A 23251-nucleotide genomic window follows, 5' to 3' on the forward strand; every position below is an offset into this window, starting at 1 on the left:
CATTTTTTCCAACCCACCAATTTCCACTACTAATCACGGAAATTACTTGCAAACACATGGCAATAAAATTTTCTTCTTCTGATGAATACAGGATAGGCAAACAAAATCAATCTGCAAGTTTTCGTAAACAAAAATATTTCTTTCTATAATAATCAATTTGATCGTGCTCCCATTTTTTCCAACCCACCAATTTCCACTACTAATCACGGAAATTACTTGCAAACACATGGCAATAAAATTTTCTTCTTCTGATGGATACAGGATAGGCAAACAAAATCATCCTGCAAAGTTTCGTAAACAAAAATATTTCTTTCTATAAAAATCAATTTGATCGTTCTCCCAATTTTTTTCCAACCCACCAATTTCCCTTACTGATCACGGAAATTACTTGAAAACACATGGCGATAAAATTTTCTTCTTCTGATGGATGCAGGATAGGGAAACAGAATCATTCTGCAAGGTTTCGTAAACAAAAATATTTCTTTCTATAAAACTCAATTTGATCGTGTTCCCATTTTTTTCCAACCCACCAATGTCCACTACTGATCAAGGAAATTACTTGAAAACACATGGCAATAAAATTTTCTTCTTTTGATGAATACAGGATAGGCAAACAAAATCATTCTGCAAGGTTTCGTTAACAAAAATATTTCTTTCTATAAAAATCAATTTGATCGTCCTCCCAATTTTTTTTCCAACCCACCAATTTCCATTACTGATCACGGAAATTACTTGAAAACACATGGCGATAAAATTTTCTTCTTCTGATGGATGCAGGATAGGGAAACAGAATCATTCTGCAAGGTTTCGTAAACAAAAATATTTCTTTCTATAAAACTCAATTTGATCGTGCTCCCATTTTTTCCAACCCACCAATTTCCACTGGTGATCATGGAAATTTCTTGAAAACACATGACGATTCCTTTTTAAAATTTTTGTTTGATGCAGGATAGTGAAACAGAATCATTCTGTAAGGTTTTCTAAGGAAAAATAATTTATACAATAAAAATCAATTTGATAGTCCTCCCAAATTTTTTCCCACCTTCCTATTTTGGGATTTTGAAATAAAAAAGTGTGTGCTCACTAGCGCCGCCTTGAGGGTGATATCCAATTTAATCATTACATCATTAAATAGTCCTTGCCCCAGTAACAATTTAGGCTTTATGGTAATTTTATAGACACCCATACAACCTAGATTGCACTTGTAGCGTGCTATAAAACTTCAGTTGTGACTTGGATTACATTACAGAAAACGTCATTTTCCTAAATTAATAAACTTTACCTAACATGAATTGGACGTTAGTTTCCCTAGCGCCGCATGATGGGCGAATTCTGTAATTATCTATTCGCCGTCGGGTAGCACTCGACTCGCTGATGAATATTGCCGAAGACATCACACTTCTAAATAATGTTTTCGAGATTCAGAAATTGAAAAATAATACATGCTCACTAGTGCCGCCTGGTCTATCTATTTCAATTAGTTTTGTCCATAATCGCGTAGCTCTTAACCTTCTCAAAAATTTTTGGAGAGCTTTTTTATCATTTGTGGAATTATAAAAAATCCATATTGGAAGTTGTAAAACAAAACGATGAAAAATTAATTGCGCAATTCAGAAAAAATATTATTCCTCGAAGAGCTCAAAATTAACCAAGTAAGTACATATTTTACTGTCAGCAGTGCTACCGCCAGTTGCTGGACGTAGTCCTGGTGGCACAATCTTCCTGACCAATATAACTACTAAAGCATTTTCTGTTGATTTGAAAGTGATCGATTTGGATTTCAGATTCTTTATCAGGTGATCTGCAGGGAGCCATGTGGGTATTTTTAAAACTACGTGACAGATTTGTGTATTCCAACGTTGGAATATTCAAACAGAATGAGTTTATGGTAGTTCAAACTACGCATATCATTTACAATACACGATTAATCGTATCTTTTCTATAAATCGTTATAAGTCAATGGAAGTGTACTAAGTAAATTGATTAGAGAGAGCCAAATAAAAGTTTTTCAAAAATTCAACGGAAAAAATGAAATTGATCTAATTATTTTTTCCTTATTTCAATGAACTTTAACATTCAATAAGCAATAAAATATTATCAATCATTAAAATTAAAATAATTTTCAATCGTCCTGGTCGGGACTATTGATTGATTCATAAATGAAATACGATACGGCCGTTATAAAATATACTTCCTGAAAAACTCAAATTTTCATGGCGTAATAACGCTATGGAAACAAAAAAAAAGTTGTTGCTCTCAGCGTGATTTTCGTGATACCTACTCTCGAATCTCAATAAAACAAAAGAAAAAGAAATATTATCAAAACAAATATATTATTTTGGTTTACAATCTCGCAAAATGCGTCATTTAATTTTTTTTAAATCCAACTACAAAGAAATCGGTTTCTGAGAAATAAAACCAATCTTACAAAAAATTGTGACATGTGATAATTGATGGAACTTCCAAATAATTTTCAATTTGGCAAACTTCCATTATTGTTTGGAATAAAGCAAAAGATGTTTTTAAATATGTGTTATCAATTCAACACAAAACCGTTGGTTTCAAACGATCATCAGTTTCAAAATCATCAAATATCAACATGCAAATTCGACATAGAAAATGTTTTTCCATTATTTGGCGCATAAAGATAAAATAGCATCGCGGTTTGTTTCAGTCTCGTAAAATAATAAAATATCATAGATCTCCCAAGAGAATCGAAAATCATCAAGTTTCAATGAAGAAATTTATTTGAAATCATTTTCAACTATTTCTACATTCAGAATTACTCAAAAACAGTTGTGCTAAAAGCTTTCGATATTTCGAGCTTTCGTAGCACGCCATCTGCATTAACCCAAGGATAACTTTTAGTACACTTGTTTTTCTTTTCGTATTTTTCCACGCTGTTTCGCGTGCGACGGTACACTGCGTATCGCGAGGAAAATTGAAAAACGCTGTTATGAAGTTTTCCAAAACGATTTTTTCTTTGTACCATCAGATTTCTTGGTTTCTAACGAATCCGTACATATGCAACACTTGGGTAGTTTTGTAGGAAATATCGAAAAAACAGCAGGTTAAAAATATTGCTCCTCTTTTGCGCACCTATACATACAAATTTTACTTTAGTTGTGTCTGTGCGGGTGGAAAAACTGCTTCTAGTAAAATGGAAATTTTTCAATGAAAAGCGGAAAATATGGAAAATCGGAGAAAATCACGTCCTAGAAAAATTGTTTAGCTATGTTGTATTGGAAAAATCAAAATTTTAAACACATGATTGCAAAAACTGTGTGCTTTTTCAACCGGAAAAAGCACACAGTTTTCCGAGTTGGAAAATTTTGAATTTTCCATTTCGGCCAATTCATAGTAAAAACAATTATCTAGGTCGTGATTTTTTTCTTTTTTCCATATTTTGTCATTTTCTTTGAAAATAAAATAAAAAACCGCAAAAAAACACGAAAAATGGCGGATTGCCCGACGGGGGCTTAAATGGCCGAGGGCGAAATACCATCTGATGTAATCATGGAAGTCCCTGATCCCCCTAATACTCGCATTGCTCCCCGTATAAAGCAGTACCCAGAAGGTTCCTCTGGGCCATGGGTGCTATATTTTCGGACCGGAGAGAAACCGGTTAATATATTAAAACTTTCTCGAGATCTGACTGCTAATTACCCGGCCGTAACTCAGATAACACGTGTTCGGGCAAACAAGATACGTGTTCTAGTAAATGATCTCGGCCAGGCAAACGCGATTGCTTGCTGTGAGCGCTTTACGCGGGAATTTAAAGCGTACGTGCCTTATGTAGCCTGTGAAATCGATGGGGTAGTGTCCGAACCGGGCCTGAAATGCGAAGAACTGTTGGAGCACGGGGTTGGCTGCTTTAAGGACCCCTCTCTTGAACAGATTAAGATCTTAGAATGCAAACAATTGTATACCGCAAACACCGAGGGAGGTAAGACTACCTACTCTCTATCAGGCTCGATTCGGGTGACATTCGCCGGGTCCTCTCTTCCCAACTACATCCTCCTTGACAAGGTTCGCCTACCAGTTCGCCTGTTTGCACCGCGGGTCATGAGCTGCAGCAATTGCAAGCAGTCGAGCCACACAGCCACATATTGTGGAAATAAGGGTGCGTTTACATAAACCATGCATAAAATGCATGCATTGGGTTTTCATGGAAAAATACCATTTATGAACTGGAATTTCATTGGAATCATTGGTTTAATATATTTTAGCATGATTGACATAAAACTTTTGGCATTTTAAAGAGGTAATGCTACAAAATAATTAATTTTAATTTACGACGATGTTTGCTTGCATCCACCGCAAATGTAGGCATGTAACGCATAACGATACGAAAAAATGGCACAACCCTGTTCATCGAAGGGTTGGTTATTATTGCACTTTCGACGGATAATCTGTCAAATTATTAGCTGGGAAGTGTTTGTTTTGTTCTTTCTTACGTAAACAAAAGTATATTTTTCGCATAAATTAATCAAATTTTAGTGGTTTTTTTAATTATATGTATACGTATGTATACAGTAAGCTGCGATAAGAAGCTATGATGTTCATGCCACTAGCGTTCATTGCAGATCGCAATATGTCAGCAAGCGTATGTGCGGTTATTAGATCGGATCGATTTGTCACCAGTGAAAATGTTGCTGCCAAGAAAGCCGGAAATCGAGACTGCACCGGTCTCATTACCCGGTGTAGTTATACAAATGAACTGAAAATAGTTTGCGGAGCAGAGGTTCAATTCCGGTCAACAGTACGCCATTTTTTCCATTAGGGAAGGTTTTCCCCTGGCGGTAAATGTTCAATGTGTAGGAATCGGTAGTGTCTGATTTAGGTGTTTAATGTTAATTTAGTTTTTGACTCGATTCGATTGAACCTGTCATGTATATGGGTTTTGTAAGCAACGAACATAGAGCAGCTCAAATCTAAAAGCAAAATCCTCATAAAAGCTTGATTAAGGTGAAGGACTTGACCGGTAGATTACATTGAAAAATTCAACCCAGATTGAGACGGGACGAGTTACAAATTCGCATCTGAATCCTTTACCGAGTAATCTCGCACTTGATGTCGTTGATTTTCTACCCAACAAGATCACATCCGTATAAGGTACTTTCTTCGTTTTGCGTTTTATTAGACGGTGAAGACCAGTCATGGTCCATCTCGCTAATGTGGTTGTTAGGTTGTCTCCAGTGTTCTTTGGTATGAAATTGGTTTATTTTTTAATTTATAGGTTCATAGACTTGAGGAACGAGAAAACTTGTGTCAGCTTTAGTTCGTTTACGAGAAGAATCGTGGTTAAAGTTTGCAGTACCCTAGTACATCGTGCGAATTCTAATCGTTGTGTGCTAAATTTTGGGCTGTTGCTCAAGAAGGTGGTTGAGGTCTGCACCAGTTGTAGGTGTCGTTTGATTCAAGACCCCATTTATAGGTATCTTCCTTTCTTGATGTTTGTGTGTCCGGTTCTAGTACGGTTAAATGTGATATTTTTCTGTATTGGGGTCCAGTCCTTTGTATCAGATTTTTCCGGTCAATTTCTTCATTAAGCTGAGAGGCCAGATTCTTTTTTCTTATGTATTGGAGAATGTTTTTTGTCCATTCCTCTTCGGTGTTACACCTGGTGAGGCAAAAAGCACATGAGAGAGTTGAGGTGAGGATGTTTATTTGCGGTCCTTGGGTTGCTCGAAACTCTTTTATCATCGTTTCCCGAAATTCCTTTGTGATTTGGTATTTATTGTAGTCGGCAGACTTCTCGGGAGTCCATGAATATAATTTTTTGGTTCCGATGGCTGGCAGGATTACCAATAGCTCAGAATTGGTGATTGTGAGGTTGAGGTTGATTTTTTCTGCTACTGTATTTCTGGTCTGTGCTATTATTGACTACTCCCTGGCGGTGTTTTGGAGGCATCACTGTACAAGTGGCTGTAGTCCGGGTATCGGTGATTAGTTTCTAGAAATTTATGTTTCCAACAATCTTGACAGTGTTTTGCTTTACGTTGCTGCTATTCGACCAGGGTCACTACGGTGTAACAAACAACAACAAGGTGGAAGAGAGCGGACAACCGTGGGGAAGTCCTTCATTGTGGACGTATCCTGCTGTTTTAAGAACTATTCGTCTAGAGATTGACAAGTTTGCAGTAGTTTAGTCCTTTGATAATGTTTCGTAAATGGTAGCTTCTGATAGTTCTACACAGTACGTTCGTTTGGCTTTTGCTTCGGCTCGTGCTTGTTGGAAGTTGAGTTGATTTATTTGGGATCGTTTTGACTTATATGCTGCATCTATCACGTTGGTTCACCACCGATTAAGATAATTTACTTTCTTTCCTTTCACCACGATGCTGGATTCACACTTCACACATGCTCTCTTCGAATATAGGGCGGTTTTCTGTCGGGTTGTATATAGTGGTTTGAGTTTGTTGATCGCTTCTGCTACTTTTGCGCTGGTGATGCGGGTTAATTTTCCTTTGGCTACGGGATTTCAGTACCAATCTCTGTTATGATGGACAAGTGATTGTTTCTGAATTCGTCGGGGACTAGCTCCTATGTGACTTTGGCCACTAAACTGCCTGTGTTGCCGACATACAGGTGGACGATCCGTCATTTAGCAGGTTGAATTAAGAAGCTTCGAGTACCGCGTTAACCGTGTTTCTTTTTGAGCAGTTCTCAACTCCAGGTTTGGTGATGTTCATTGAAGTCTCCACCGACAAGTATACTGTCCATAAAAGCATAAGAGTCCTATGTTGAAAAACAGCAAACCGAGAAAAACGCTGTTTAAGGATGTCCCATCCATTGAACCAAATCGATGGGACAACCATGTTTTGGTATTTTTTTTATATTTTCTAAACAAACCTGTAAATCTTATTTGTGCAGTGTGATTCAAAGGTGATACAGAATAAAATCCAACGGATAACTCATTTTCGACAAAAATCCATATGGGACTCTTATGTTTTTATGGGCAGTATACTACCCATGATCGCATAGTTGTCCCCTTTTCTATGGTATTTCCTATATTTATGGGACTAAAGTGCGATCATGGGCAGTATATCACCATCTAAATCTTCAGGTTGCTGGAATAAATTTTTGACTTTGGCCTTGATAAATATCCTGTTCTGGGTGAACACAAAAGGATATGAAATTGAATCAAAACCTTTTATATTTTTAAATTCTTTTTGCAGCATGGTCACTTTCACGGAGTTCTCATGGAGAAAGTCATCAAGCTGTTCTCGAGCGCCGACTGGTCGGAAGTTCTCAATATTGTGCTGCAGGTTGTAAGCTTCTTACAGTCTACTTTGTTAGTAATTGTTGGACCTTGCATCGTCTTATAGATGATGGCTGTATTGTTTCTTTGTCTAGTCAGTTTTTGCTGTTTGGATGCTAAGTATAATTGTGAAAAACTTCGAGGGCCAGCAGCCATCGCTTCACTAGGACATCTACCACTGTATGTGTTGATGGTGTTGGGTGGATCGGTGTCCGTTTCCTGCTCTTTATTCTCCTCTCGCAGCCGAATGGAGCTCGTAGCTCGACCTCTATATGCGATTCAATTGGTTACCTGTAGCTTTCCTCCGTGTTGTAAATTCTGTTCCTCCGACTTCCTCTTTCAGCAGGTCAAAACGGTTATCTACCCTGGGGAAATGGGATTCTTTCCATCAGCGTAGAGAGGATTATTTTGTATTATCACGTGACAATCGGGGTCCCTTTGTGTTCTCGTGTGCAATCAGTGACGAATACATTGGTTTGGTTTTTAGGTTTGTATTCGTATATATTGAGATTTACATCGATCAACTTTAGTTTTCTGACCCGTTGTTCTTTATTTGTGTTGATCTTGAACTTGAACTTCCTCTACTATCTCTGTGAAGCCATTGAATCTTTAAGGATTTTATCGCCACACATTTCCGCACGGAAAACCCCGCAATCACAAAAAATGAATATTGCAATTTTTGATTTTTGTCTTGACTGTTTCAACTAAAAATTGTTGATTCAACTAACTGTCCTGTTGATTTTCGCATCATCAATTGGCTGAATAAATTAGTTGTTTTTGAAAGCTGTCAGTTTTCAGAAAATAAAGACAGCAAAAAGGAAACAAAAATTTGCAAATTTTATTTAACCATTTCTTTAGTTGAAAAGGATACGTCAGTTTTCTCGCTATGTTCATTTTGTAAAATTTTTGAGACTAACATAAAAGAGCTTGATTTTGAAGTTTAGATTAATAAACCAGTTATAATACTTAGAAGTGCCTACCTAATTTAGTGATATATATGTGAATTTATGGAAGTATTTTTATATAATACATCAGGTAGACAACAAATTGCATGATTCGACTGATGTTCGAACGTGAGCAAATCTTCTGGAACCAGGTGTGTATGTTTCATGTGTTCTTACAAATCAGCCATCCAATTTTCTCACATGTTAACAAATGTTAGACATTAGAATAGGACATTAGTCTCCATCAGTAAATTGATCTGTATATTCTATCATTGCATAAATAATTGTTCCATGCAAATAGAGAATCTAGTGGAACATGGAACCATAATTCGTATAGAAAGTCAATGCTATATATTTTTTATAAAATAGAATTAATGTAAACGTATTGGCGCTGAACAGTGTTAATATTTATATTTCCTAGTGATACAACGCGTTTGGATAAATCAAGCCATTGATATGATAGCAATAAACTTCTTCGAAGATAATTTGGCTTTTTATTACTGGGTAACAAATCCTCCTTATAATTAACAAAATCGTTAGCTGTTACAACTGGTTGGGATATTTTTCAATAATACAATTGATTGAAACAACCATCTTGGTTTTTAGTTTCAACACGCACCAATCTTGAAATCAACAATTATATTAGTTGTTACAACTGGTTGGGAATTATTCCAATATTACAATTGACTGAAACAACCATTTCGGTTTTCAGTTTCAACTCGCATCAATCTTGAAATCGACAATTATATTAGTTGTTACAGCTATTTGATGAGCTGATTCGGATGGTGTGTGTCTTTGCTAACTGACAGCATCACATTTTCAACTAGATGATTTAGTTGTTTCAGCAACTGTTTTGTTCATTCAAAAACAAAAATGAAAGTTTAGAAAAATCAACAATCGTTTAGCTGTACCAAATTTTAACCAATCGATTTCAGAAATTCGACTAATATATTAGTTGCTATGCGATCGGGAGCGTTTCCGTGCGTTGGCCTATACGGCCTAGAGGTCGCTGTGGGTATACTTCTCGCGTACTCTACAGTCCATGTTCACCGTCAGTGAAGGACCACAGAATGTGACGTTGATGGACTCCCTCTCGTCCCTCCGAAATGAACTAACGGAACTTCTTGGATTGGGAAACTACCCATAACTTGCATCGCTTCCGTTCCCGTCTTTTGGAGTGCAAAGCATGCGCTTCGGTCTCGGCGTGCTATCACAGAACGACCCGTGTCCCTGTATTTCTTGCACATCCTTGACCTATCCGGACCTTTGCAAGCCCTGTCAAATGTCCAATAGGGCATTGCAAAAAAATTTTTTTTTTAATTCTCAAAGGCCCCCCCTCTCATGTTGTGACAAATGTCAAAGTAAGCTCAGATGCCAAGTTTCACATCATTTGGACAATTCTAGACCCCCGCCCACTTCGCTTGAAATTTTTGAAATTGGTGCTATGGGAAAATGTGGAGGAAAAATATATTAAATGCAATAACTTTTGAAGTAACAATCAGAAAATTACAATTTATACCTCTTTTTAAAGGAAATAACCTTAATATTTGAATGGAGACATTCCTGTTTCTACAAAAATACGGAAAAGTGGGGTACTGGGCCATTTTGGCCCCAAAATCCCCTAATTTTTTTATTTTTCTGCTCCGTTGTGCAAACCATACATATTTTGCAGTTTTTCTAATGTAAAAAAATCTCAGAAATCGAACGGAACCTTTTGAACAATTTTCCGAATACGAGAAGTTAGGGTTATAGGGCCTTTTGTCATTTATATTAAATTTTATCATTTTCTCGTGCATATATCTCTATTATTCTTCATTCAATTTTAATAAATTGTACCTTTTTGAACGTGGAAAATTCTTAGAAATACAACAAAAATAGATTCGCTTGCGTTAAAATTCAAAAACATCCTATTTTTTGACATTAACTCTACAAACCACATTTTTTCATTAAATGTCCTAATACCTCAACTTCCCCTATTTTTCCAGGTATGAAACTTTTCTCATGTGATTCCCAAGCGCATTTTTTACTATAAATAGTGAATTAATAAGAATTTTGCTGTTAAATGGAGTTAATATGTGCGATTTTATGATAAAAATGTGAAATCGAGACTATATGTCAGATAATTTGATGTTTCTGAATTTTACCGGTAACGAATCTATTTTTATTTTGTTTCTAAGGATTTTTCGCGTTAAACAAGGAACAATTTATGAAAATTGAATGAAGAATAATAGAGATATATGCACGAGAAAATGATAAAATTCAATATAAATGAAAAGGGCCCTATAACCCCAACTTCTCGTATTCGGAAAAAGGTCTAAAAGGTTCCGTTCGATTTCTGAGATTTTTTCACATTAGAAAAACTGCAAAATATGTATGGTTTGCACAACGGAGCAGAAAATTCAAAAATAGGGGATTTTGTGGTCAAAATGACCCAGTACCCCACTTTCCCGTATTTTTGTAGAAACAGGAATATCTCCATTCTAATACTAAGGTCATTTCCTTTAAAAAGAGGTATAAATTGTAATTTTCTGATTGTTACTTCAAAAGTTATTGCATTTAATATACTTTTCCTCCACATTTTCCCATAGCACCAATTATAAAAATTTCAAGCGAGGTGGGCGGGGGTCTAGAATTGTCCAAATGATGTGAAATTTGGCATCTGAGCTTACTTTGACATTTGTCACAACATCAGAGGGGGGGCCTTTGAGAATTCAAAAAAAAAATGCAATGCCCTAATGTCCAAAACCCAAACACTTTTAGTATTTTCCGCTTGTTTATTCGCTCATGGGGTGGCTCTCTATGGGCATCTCGACCATCCAACCGTAACTTTGCCTACCTTCAGCGCCTTGTCAGCAGCGGTTACCAGTAGACGAATCATCGCTGTCTATGTTCCTCCGTACCTCTTTAGCCGGATCGTCATATGCACCTCGCCCAAGTTGCACTGTGCCTTCAGTGCATCTCTCAGCTCGTCTACCGCCCTGATCTCATCCAGATCCTTGCACACAATCACCGTCTCCGGGCTTAAGTCTTTAACTTCTTCCTATTCTCCCAGTCGCCGTCCAATTCGTGATCCGTGTGCTGTCCGTTGACGTTCGCCATGACCAGTATGCAGTAATCAGGATGTTACTGGCATCGATCCTTATGTGCCGGTTGGCATTCAAGTTGGGCTAGCGTGCTTTTATGATAAGATCTGGGATAAAGTCTTAGCAGAAACGGCACAGGCTAGCTTCGACGGAGCTGCTTTCGGAATTATGGCTTATTTTGACATTAAAAATGTCTTTCTCCACTATCTGGGGCTGGGTGTCATTCTAAATTTTGAAAATCTCCTATGTAACGAAACTATGTAAGGTTTGTACGGTTATAACTTCGCAATTAGTTGACGGATTTCAATCGGATTTATACACCAATCGATTCAGAAACATCTGACTTGAATATAATTGCTAATTAGATTGATGTACTATATAAGTATTCTGTTGAAATTCGGTTGAATTAAAATTGAAAATTTTCACGAAAAAAGGGAAATGTGCATACACGAGGCGGCTATTCCGAGCAGAGCCGTCAATACAGAGCATTTAAGAGGTCAATCAAACAAAATAAAAGTTATAAATATATATGTTGAATTTCCTTTTTGCCTTGTCATTCGATACTTGATGGTCGACGAATAGTGTACGGACGTACGTACCTAAACGATTCTCATAACCAAAACGGCCAATAATTGCCGCTGTGCTGTACGGAAAAAACAGATTCTTGCGTGATTTGGGAAATAATCATAACAATTGTGTAGCAGATTCCGTAGAGGATACGATTACCCTAAATTTTGATAGAAATAATTTTGTAAAAGCATTAATTAGCCGTGCTTTAATTGGTGGTTTACATGTTAGCACCGCCTTTTTGGCGATGAACCACATCTGAGATACGTAAAATGAATTCTCTGTAGGAAAATGTTTTCAGTTTGCATTTGATCATCGTTGAAATCAGTTCGTTTACCGCCGGCGACCCGCTTCGTTAGTTCCTGGAAGGAACGCTCTCCGTTAGCAGCAACAAACAAAGGCGCTTTGAAAATTGCCTCCATCACTAGACGCGTGCAGAAGTCGCATTGTTATTGGCAAGGGAACGGCGAAATAATATTAACAACAAACGGTCCTTATTAGGACCACAAAATCGTTCTCAGAATTACAAATGAAATTTCCATTTCGTGCTTTGGTAAATAACTTTTCTCTTATCGGGTTAGTTATCTTCTATAATAATATCCGAAAAATGTGCGATAAAACAAATAAACTGACTAATTGGATGGAAGCAAGAAAATACCTACAAAAATTTGAATCAGAAAAGTGACCTTGACGGAAAAATGCTTCGATCGTTTCTTAGTGTTTAGCAACTAAAGTTGCCGATTTGTTTTGCAACCTTAATTATTTGCGTTGTGCTGTATGGAACAGATTTTTGCGCGATTTGTTGGGAAATAATCACAACAATTGTGTAGTAGATATCGTAGAGGATACGATTACCGTAAATTTTGATAGAAATGATTTTGAAAGCGCATTAACTAGCGGTTTACTTGTTAGCACCGCCTTTTTGGCGATGAACCACATTTGAGATACGTAGGGTGACCATATAAAGCGAGTAAAAAACCAGGACAATTCAGCGAGAAAAAAACCAGGACAATCACCTCTTAATAGATTGTGCCTTCTTTCCAGATTTTCGGCAGCTAAAAAGTTCTAGGTTCTGGTCTGCCTGCCAGAACCTAGAGCATTTTAGCTGTTGAAAGTCTGAGGAGAAAGCACAATCGATTAAGAGGTGATGGAGGGAGATAGTCCCCTTTGAACTGTCCTGTTTTTACTAGCATTAGCAGTAAAAAGTTCTGGGGTCTGGCAGGCATAGCTCAGCCATAAAGTCTTTCATGAGAATTCGATCACCAAGCTCTCTTTTGCGGATTTACACACACGCAGTTCTTGCTTCAAAGCCATCAGCGAAGGCTACATGACGTTGTTGGGAAATTCGGCAATCATGAGTTTAGCGGATGAGACGAAATATTTTGAAATCATCTGTGCAGGACCGACGAGGAGTTATCAGCACTAAACACACGTCATTGAAGTAGAGCAGAAACATTCACGGTCCCAAGTAGGTTCCCTACGCTATTCCTGTTTTAAAAATAAGTACCAGGCAATCATCAATCATTATATCTGGATCTGAGAGCTTGGATCGAAACAACTGCAAAAACTACTGCTGATTACAAATTTTATCGATTGTTATATGAAAAACAGCGGATAGGTTGGTGTAAATAATATCAGTTTGAGTGGGACCTTCCATACTCGCTGTTATATAGGATGCTAAACTTGGAAGGTTAATCGCTGTTCAACGTCCAGCCGTGAAGCCATGTTAATCGTGCATTAGGTACTGTTTTCATTGACCCTGAAGTGGTTCCATAGTCACCAGCCAGAGATTAATAACGGATAAGTAGAGCGGAGCAAAACATTTCATTGAACTCGACTGATTAGTATAATTTTCAAATGAACTTTTTTATAAATAATTTATTCCCACGTGTAGATGACTTTTCTCTTTTCTACGATCCCGATATCCTGAAAAATGCAACGTTTTGTCTAGAACTATCAGATAATTAAAAGATAATTTGTTACAGAAAAATAAAAGATAATTTGTTACTACCTCTTATTTTTTTTACTTCGATTATAGAAGTTTTAACCTTAGGGTCATTTGCTGCTTTTTCGGCATTCTCTTTAAAAAATATTGCTAAAACTAAGCCCGACCTTACGCTTATGGATTTATTCTTCATATCTATTTGTAAATGAAGCCTACATTTTCATTTTTGGCGTTTTTTCGTGCATTGATTTGGTTATTGAGAATTTTACTAAATCGCATGTCTCCATCTCGGATTTCAAAACGGCGCCAAACATCGATCTCTAGCACCTACTCATGAAAACCATTCCGAAATTAACCATATTGATTGAGTTTTAAAGAATTCCGCCAAAGCGAAAGTTACCTACTTGGTCTTCAAAATGGCCACAGACATCAATATCTGACGTCCACTCATCAATCCCGTTCCAAAAATACCCATATTGATGGGGTTTTAGAGAATTTCTCTGATCTGGAAGTCGCCATCTTGGTCTTCAAAATGGCCACAGACATCGATATCTGACGTCTACTCATCAATCCCGTTCCAAAAATACCCATGTTGATGGGGTTTTAGAGAATTCCATTGAACCGGAAGTCGCCATATTGGTTTTCAAAATGGCCTTAAACATCGTTATCTGACGTCCACTCATCAATCCCGTTCCAAAATACCCATGTTGATGGGGTTTAGAGAATTTCTTTGAACCGGAAGTCGCCATCTTGATTTTCAAAATAGCCTTAAACATCTATATCTGACGTCCACTCATCAATCCCGTTCCAAAAATACCCATGTTGATGGGGTTTTAGAGAATTCCATTGAATCGGAAGTCGCCATCTTGGTTTTCAAAATGGCCTTAAACATTGATATCTGACGTCCACTCATCAATCCCGTTCCAAAAATACCCATGTTGATGGGGTTTTAGAGAATTTCATTGAACCGGAAGTCGCCATTTTGGTTTTCAAAATGGCCTCAGACACGACGTCTACGCGTTAATACTGTTCCAAAAGCAACCAAATTGTTGACGTGCTAGAAGGAACCCTTTTCCACTTTTTCAAATATCTTTGGTCTTTGAATAAAAGCAAAATCCGCGTAAAAAAAACTTGATTAAAAATAGTCTATGTGATTTCCCTTCAATAGGACTGCGAATAACCGTGTTAATTTCAAAATCCGTGCAAAAAAACTCGATTAAAAATCATCTAAGTCTTTTGCCTTTAAAAGGACTTAGAGCATTTTTGCGAAATCCGTGCAAAAAAACTTGTTGAGAAATCGTCTAAGTTTTTTTGCCTTTAAAAGGACTTAGAATATTTTTGCGGAAAACCGTGTTAATTGCGAAAACCGTGCAAAAAAACCATGCCAATTGCGAAAACCGTGTAAAAAAGCCGTGTAAAAAAATCCATGCAAAAAAAACGTGTAAAAAAAACTTAGTGTAATTGTAGTCTTTAGTACTAGTGTACTATTGTTATGTGCTAGTCGTATGTCTATCTGTGTATGTGTTCATCTGAGTATTTGTGACAGCTGGGTCAGGGAATGGGTGCAGAACTGGCGTATATAGTGAATAGTAGAATAGTGAATAATACTTCCGGTGTTCAATATGTGCATTCGATTCTATTCATTCGGGACGGTCGGATTGGATTAACTAAGGTAAAATTAATTTACCGACGCACGTGAATCATCCATTCCCGGTCAGCATAGCATGATAAAATTATAACATAATGTAATTGTCGTTAATGGCAAATAATCATCATTTGCTGCATTTAGACCAGTTAATGTAATTAGATTGCATGTTACATGTGTTCTTCTCTTCTACTTCATTAGTCTGTTTTTGTTGTACTTCTGTTAGTTTGCTTGTCCATTGCTCACGTATACCAAAATAGTATCGGTCAATTTATATACTTCTAATCAATCTCTTTGCATCCTTTTTTCTTTATTCGGCATGTTATGATTTATATCTTTACTATACTCTATCTATACTCATATACGTACTATCGTACAAACGCTCATGGCCTTCGCGATAAACAAACCTGGTCACAAAAGCAACCATGCAATTGCAATCATCTACACATACTTACATCTGCTATTTCGTCAACATTAAAACACCCAGGTAGTTAAGTAAACATTGTAGCACCTATAAACTTACAAACGCGGTCTCAAGCATTAACCCACCACTCGCGCGGTCATGGAACGGTCACGTACGGAAGTCTCTACTCCTAGCAGCCTAGACTCATGTCTTCAGTTGAACCAATCAAAAAAAAAATGACGCTCATATTCAATAGACAACACGTTCCATGGCGACATGACCGGAAGCTCTAGTGTTATGGGGGGACCAGTGAATGTAATTAGATTGCATCTGTACCATACACTAAAAATTAAGCATCAGAATCACGGTTCGCTCGCGATCATTCAAGAATACACGCGAATATTCGAATGGCCACATGATTATAAAATTGAATGTATACACGCGAAATCACACACTCGCGACAAACACGTAACATACAAAGGCTTAAGCCATTCGCGATCATCTATTATCGTTACAGTTGAAACCTGGAAAATCCAACCAGCGACAATAGTTTTTTCTCTTGGTGCTAATCCATGATGTCGGAAGTAGTGCGCTGTATAGCGCATCATTGTGCGAATACATCGAACTACTTCCAACATGATACCATTGTTTAGAACTAGAGAAAATACGATTGTCGCTGGTTGGATTTTCCAGTTTTCAACTGCATCCAGAATACACATACCTACGGCGGCGATCGCGAAATCTTGATAACACTCCGGTAATAAGGTGAAGGTTATAGTACTTACGAAGTTACAAACGTTGTCTCAGACGCGAACCCGCAAACGTGTTCGCGTGATCATGAATCGGTCATATCGGAAAATCTTTACTCTCCATTCTAGCAACTTAGGTCCATACATTCTGAACCACACAATGAATGTCACATTCAGAATCAAGGCCCGCTGCAATTGGCCTTAAGCAGTGTTTTAGTGGGCGACGTGACCTGTCTCGCCTGCAATTGTAGTGAGTGATTCTGACGGGGAGCCCTTCCGAAAACCTAACTCCAGTAGGACAACTGGAAAAAAGTCTTTCGGCGCCAACAAGTTCGTGGTTGGCGAGCCATTGTTCATAGGGGCAAAGTGTACTAAGAATGCAATTTCACAATTAAATTGAACATAACCAACCATGGAATCCTTGTTGGAGAAATGATAAAGACAGAATTGTATCACTAGGTGGACCGATTTTATTAATTGCTAATACATGCTAACTATATTAAAAAATATAATATATAAAACAAATTTAGGCTTGATTATAAAGTACCAGATTCCAAGTTCAAGATCACAAACCTAATCTCCGTAGTCTCCAAGCCCACGTCCTAGATCCATAGTTAAAAATAAATCAAAACTATCGGGTCTGAAATTCAAAGTTTGTGATGTCGAGGCCCAGATTCGAGTCCCATCCTATGTCTAACATTTAAGATATAAAGTGAATCAAGTTGCAAATCCTAGATTCAAATTGCATATTTAAAGTACGTGTTCCAAAGTCTGAGATTTCATGTTCTAGGTTCGAAGTACCAGGTCCAATCCACAAATCACGCGTGTTTTTTGAAAAGGGCCAATAAGCATACTGTCAAAATTCACTTTGAAGGGAAACTCCGGACAAACCATTAATCGCAGATTATAAGTCATAGCAGTAGACGACAGAGAAAACTTTTCTCTTTCATAAAATGTTAACATCCATTCTCGACGAGTTACGGTTTGTCCGGAATTTTCTCTCAAAGTGAATTTTGACAGCATGCTTATTGGCCGTTTACAAAAAACACGCGAGAAATAGTTCAAAGCTTAAGGTCTCAGATCTTCAGATCCCAAGTTCAGGATCTCATGTTGCTTACCCTTGTCTCATATTCTAACTAACAGCCCCTGATCCCAATTCTCAAACCACTGTATCAGATAGCAAGTCTTTGATTCAAAGTTCAACATCCAATGATACAGAAAAAAATTCGTTTAGCTCATATCGCCAATATCCACTATAAAATAGCGAATTCCTGCTCTCAGATCCAAAGTTAAAATTCCAATATCATCATCAAAACTCCAAGTCCAGGCTTAATTTCAAACCCCATGTCCCAACTTCAAGACCTTATTTCCGAGTGCTTAACTTCAATATCTTAAACCTCAAATCTCAACTTCCGTATCCAATACTCTAGATTCGAAGTTCAACATCCCAATTTCCACAATTACAACCCACAGATTCTAAGTCTGAACGAAAGTTCAAATTTTAAATTAAGGATGTGAAGTCACAGGTCATCATATACACAAACACGTTGAACAGAAGCCAATGTACCGTTGATATATAAATCGACAAATTCTTTTTAAGAAGTGCATTATCTATTATCATTATCTGCATTACTGTTGATTAATTTTTTGAAGGAATGTGGTTTGATTGAATCCGTCTAATTTAATTTTGCGCCGCCATCTTTTCCTGACCAAGATCTAAAACATCGTTTTAAGGTCGATCTACGCTGGTTCGAAGCGACACGGCATGACTTTTTGAAGTTTGATTAGCATTCTTCCCATTCTTCATTTTTATTTCGACAACAAGAGCAAAGATCAAAACAGCTTTCAATCGTAGTAGCCTTCCAGGTATTTCATTTGAAAACTATAATACAATTGACATCTGAAAGTCGTGCGTAGTGAACGTCCGCGGATAAGCATAATTAGTATTTCGTAAGCTATAGGTATGAGGTGTTTTGTATCCGGTTGTGGAACTGACTTCCACGGTTATAAGTACATCGAAAATAATTTACCAAAAATATCTAAGCATCGGTTTCCGTTGAATTTACAACGTCGATTGGCATGGCTTCAATCAATTTCTAATGCGGAGGGAAGAGAAATCGCAGATGAAACAATAAATTTTAATGTGTCACGGATCTGCTCGAACCATTTCTCAAGCAAAGATTTTTATTACATGAATGGCCGGAAGCTCTTGTACAAGACAGCTATTCCTGTTATTTTTGACAACTTTTCTAAACCGAGGTAACGACGGTGATTTATGTATATTCTGTCGTGACCACCAGTCGATTTTCTGGCTCTCGTCTTGAGCTGCCGTCGTTCCATTGCGGGTTCCAATTTCCCAACTGTCTGTTGCAAGCTTTGCCAAGAGAATGAAATTTTTTTTTGACTTTCGTTGCTAAATGAAATAAACAACATATAGCAGCACACTTTGATCAATTGTGTGTTTGCTGTTCTTGAATGTAATTTATTCAATTATTTAAATTGTTTTATTCAAAATTAAGTCAATCAATGTAATTTTATTGAGAATATATTTCGAATTTGAATTTGAATGTGAAGCGATGACTGTTTTGAGTTCATACAATATTTTATTTTATTTATCCATCATATTCCCCACAAGTTATATGCTCTGGTGGTCACGACATATTCCAGGTGATATATTTTCAACTCCTGATTACAGACACTCCAAATCAAACCACCTGCATGATTCAGGGTTCGGGGAAGTTGATGAAACGGAAACAAAAATTTCGGTTAATATACATAAAGCTCCATATCAAACACGCCAGAGGTACTGTCCACAAATAGAGTTCTTTGGAACAGTTAGTTATTTATCCAACTATTATTTATTAGAACCGTAAGATACGCTGGGGATGTGAAGGATGATCTAACACCGGAAGAAGCCTTAGTTGCTGTGCCCAAACTTAAAGCGCAGCTCTCACGAACACGAAGTAATCTGCGGAAACTCCGAAGCCAGAACAAATTGTTGAGAGACCGCTTGAGCAGCATGCAAAGTTTAGTCGACAACCTTCATTCTAGAAAGATGATCTCGGATGTGGCAAGCAGCCTTATTTCGCAGGTGCGATTCTATATATTTAGAGGTATAACATTACAGTTATTAACTTTGTTCTTAACTCTAGAATTACGCATCAAATCATTTTCTCTTGGATGAGCTTAAATCACGAACTGAAGGACAGCCTTACAGTGACGCACTACGTAGCTTCGCAAGAACATTACATTTTTATTCGCCGAAAGCCTACAAATACGTGCGCAAAGTATTTAACAACACATTACCACATCCTAGAACCATCATCCGTTGGTATGAAAGTGTTAGCGGTGAACCCGGAGTCACGAAAGAAAGCCTTGATGCTTTGAAACTGAAAGCAGCTGAGATGGCTTCCAATGGAAAACCATTATTAGGCTCTCTTATGATGGATGAAATGGCCATACGCCAGCAAGTTCTTTGGAATGAACAAACTAGAAAGCTGGAGGGTGTGCCTCAATTGCATTCCGTTCATGGTACTACGGGAACTGCTCCATCATCAGTAGAACAAATTCCGGCTGCAAAAGAAGCTCTCGTATTCATGGTTACAGGGATCCAAGCTCCTTGGAAAATACCGGTTGCCTACTTTTTGATCAAGGGGTTGAATTCAACAGAGAAAAAGAATATTATCAATATTATTTTAGAGAGTGTACATGAGGCTGGTGTATGTATAATAGCTCTAACATTTGATGGAACGTGCACTAACATAGCAACGGTGAATGCCTTAGGTTGCGAAATTAGAGGAGATTATATGCCACTGAAAACATGCTTTCAGCACCCTAGTAGCAATCATGAGGTTCATGTACTTTTGGATCCAGTACATATGCTTAAGCTAGTAAGGAACACGCTCTATAAGCAGAAGCAATTACTAACGCCAAATGGCATAGTGAAATAGGAATTTTTAGAAGAATTGAACCGGTTCCAAACAGCTCATGGATTGAAATTAGCTCCTAAACTATGCGATAAGCACATACACTTTGAAAATTCTAAAATGAAAGTGCTACTGGCTGTTCAAGTGATTAGTAGCAGTGTCGCTAATGCACTCGAACAACTGAGCAGTATCGAGACCGATTTTGCCGATTGCTTCGCGACTGTTGAATTTATACATCTCTTTAATGACTTATTCGATATAACTAATAGTATGGATGAACATGCCAAAGGTTTCAAGAAACCATTATCAAAAACGAATTTTGATCTTTACCATGGCGCATTTGAATATATTGAACATTTTATACGGAGCATCAAACTATCCAATGGAACAAAAGTTCTAGAGTCTCGTTGTAAAACAGGATTTGTGGGATTCTTGGTAGCAATAGAAAGTTTTAAAAATTTGTTCAGAACATACGTGGAAGAAATGGAGATCGTGGATCATATATATACGTATAGATTCAGTCAATATGCAATAATAACCCGAATGCTCCTCAGTTCAAGGCTAGCTATAAGCGGTTAATCATAAATACTGCTATCATGAACCCATCTACCGGAAATTGTTTTAATCCCGAAAAAGTTAATGCTCTTGAAGCCATACAAAAGACTGGAGAGAAACCTTGTAATGAAACACGCCCAAAACAACTGAATCCTGCTCCAATAGAATATTTAATAGATTTTGAATCGTTCGCTGCGGATGCAGCTTTAACCAGTCTTATTTCAATACACGGCAAAGAAGTCGAACGAAAATTATTAGGCGATTTTAAATGTATTGAATGTTCCACTGCTATGGGTAAGCATGGGTCGTCATCAGTTATATCTATTTGTAAGGCGACAGAATACGAGTTCAAGGTATTAGTATTCCTAAAACTAACTTGACTCTTGTATTTATATTTCTTCACGCAGGTACTTATTGGCGATAAACAAAAAGTTAATATTGAGAAATATTACGATTTTCTTATTGCAAATTCACTCGTGAGAGCTCAACCGGAAATTCAAATCTTAAATAAATTTTTATTAAACCACGAGCATTGTATCGAAAACCACAAGATGGAGACAGTCAGAAAAATTATCGAAATCTATCTGAACATGAGAATCAAAAATTACAGTAAGAACATCGCTATATATAAACCAACAAACAGACAAGTTTTAACAAAATTAATTCTTTTTGAGGGTAATTGATAATAAAAACTATGTTGTAGAATAAACAAGCAAATGCAAAACAAAGAAAAACTTCTCTATATATTTGTGGATCCATCAAATTCGAAAATTGAAAAACTATTGCCAGTAATGAACAGCATTGTTCATTAATAAGTTTCACTTCGTCTGTTGAAATTAAAAAAAAACAGTTTCTAATTTTTCTACCGAACATCAAATAGTCGTGTCGCAACGTTATGAATCACTGTGGATCGATCTTATATCGCCATTTTCAGTTGTCAGTGGGGCCCATAATTTGTGTGCCCGCTGGGATGTTGACTTATGTCAGTTCAATACAAATGGGATAGGGGTGCCATATACGTGCTTGCGACAAAGAAACTGAAAAGTGTATTTGCTGCGGGGGCCCTTCATATGCTCTTAAATCATGTCCTGCGTACAAGCAGCGCGGGGATAAAATTAAGCGCTCCCTTAAGGAACGCTCAAGGCGTTCTTATGCAGAAATGCTAAAGAATGCTTCGCCATCTGTCCTGTCCGAAAATCCCTATGCTGGTTTGGCTAACGTTGAGCAAGAATCTGACGACCCACGAGAGGGAACATCTTTGGTTAACCCAGGGGAATCCAGGAAGAGGAGAAATCCAGCCTCCCCTACATTGCCTCGTAAGGGTGCCAAGGTGTCGTCCACTCAGAGTGCGCCAACTACAATCAATAAATCCAACGGAAGTGATGCACAAAAGCCGAAGCAGTTTGCTCCTGTTGAAAAAGAATATTTCGCAGTGATATACGTACGAAATATTCTTTGTATATAAACAATTTGCCATTCACGGGACGGCAGTTGACAGTAAGAACTGTCATATGGAACGTGCTATAAAAAGCTCTGAGATGTCATCTGACAGAACGTCATGTGACAAAAGCTTCAAGTGGGTAACTTGAGCTTTTGCATATGGACGCCGCGCATGGATGTGTTGTTTACTATAGGCAGAGGGTATGACAGGGTATGGCAGTCAATAAGGGACTGTGATAAACAGTGCATGAAATATCAATCGATATCGAACTATGTTAGCATTATATAACTTGACGAACAAGAATCAAATAAAGTTATCTCAAACCTACCTACAGAAATACTTCGTGTTTTCTTACGGTATTATCAACAGGTTATGGGCCCTGTAGTTAACTGGAACTAGCCACCTGGACTATTGTAAAATAGTTGTTTTGGAAGATACACGTTTCGGGTAGAAACGGCCGGCGAGAACCATCGTTCCGGTAGCAGCGGCATCCAGCGACGACCAGCGTTTCGGGCAGAAACGGCATCCGGCGAGGACCAGCGTTTCGGGTAGAAACGGCCAGCGAGAACCATCGTTTCGGACAGAAGCGACATCCGGCGAGGACCAGCGTTTCGGGAAGAAACGGCATCCAGCGAGCACCAGCGTTTCAGGAGCAAGTAGAGGATGGCAACCCAGCAGCAAGCTGGAGGATCTGCCGAGAGGATGGCAACCCAGCAGCAAGCTGGAGGA

General features: G+C 37.7%; 2 protein-coding genes across 3 annotated transcripts in view; both read left to right on the top strand.

Annotated features, from left to right (window-relative positions):
- LOC131676203 (WD repeat-containing protein 20) overlaps window positions 1-23251 on the top strand; it is a 349792-nt gene that overhangs the window by 181009 nt on the left and 145532 nt on the right. The window lies entirely within an intron of this gene.
- Window positions 19162-21048, top strand: LOC131676450 (uncharacterized). The gene is made up of 3 exons (XM_058955549.1): window positions 19162-19403; window positions 19466-19691; window positions 19753-21048. The coding sequence occupies exons 1-3, from the start codon at window positions 19177-19179 to the stop codon at window positions 20548-20550; spliced, it is 1251 nt and encodes a 416-aa protein (XP_058811532.1). The 5' UTR covers window positions 19162-19176; the 3' UTR covers window positions 20551-21048.

The sequence above is a fragment of the Topomyia yanbarensis genome, chromosome 1 (genome assembly GCF_030247195.1).
Source record: "Topomyia yanbarensis strain Yona2022 chromosome 1, ASM3024719v1, whole genome shotgun sequence".
NCBI classification, from domain to species: Eukaryota; Metazoa; Arthropoda; class Insecta; order Diptera; family Culicidae; genus Topomyia; species Topomyia yanbarensis.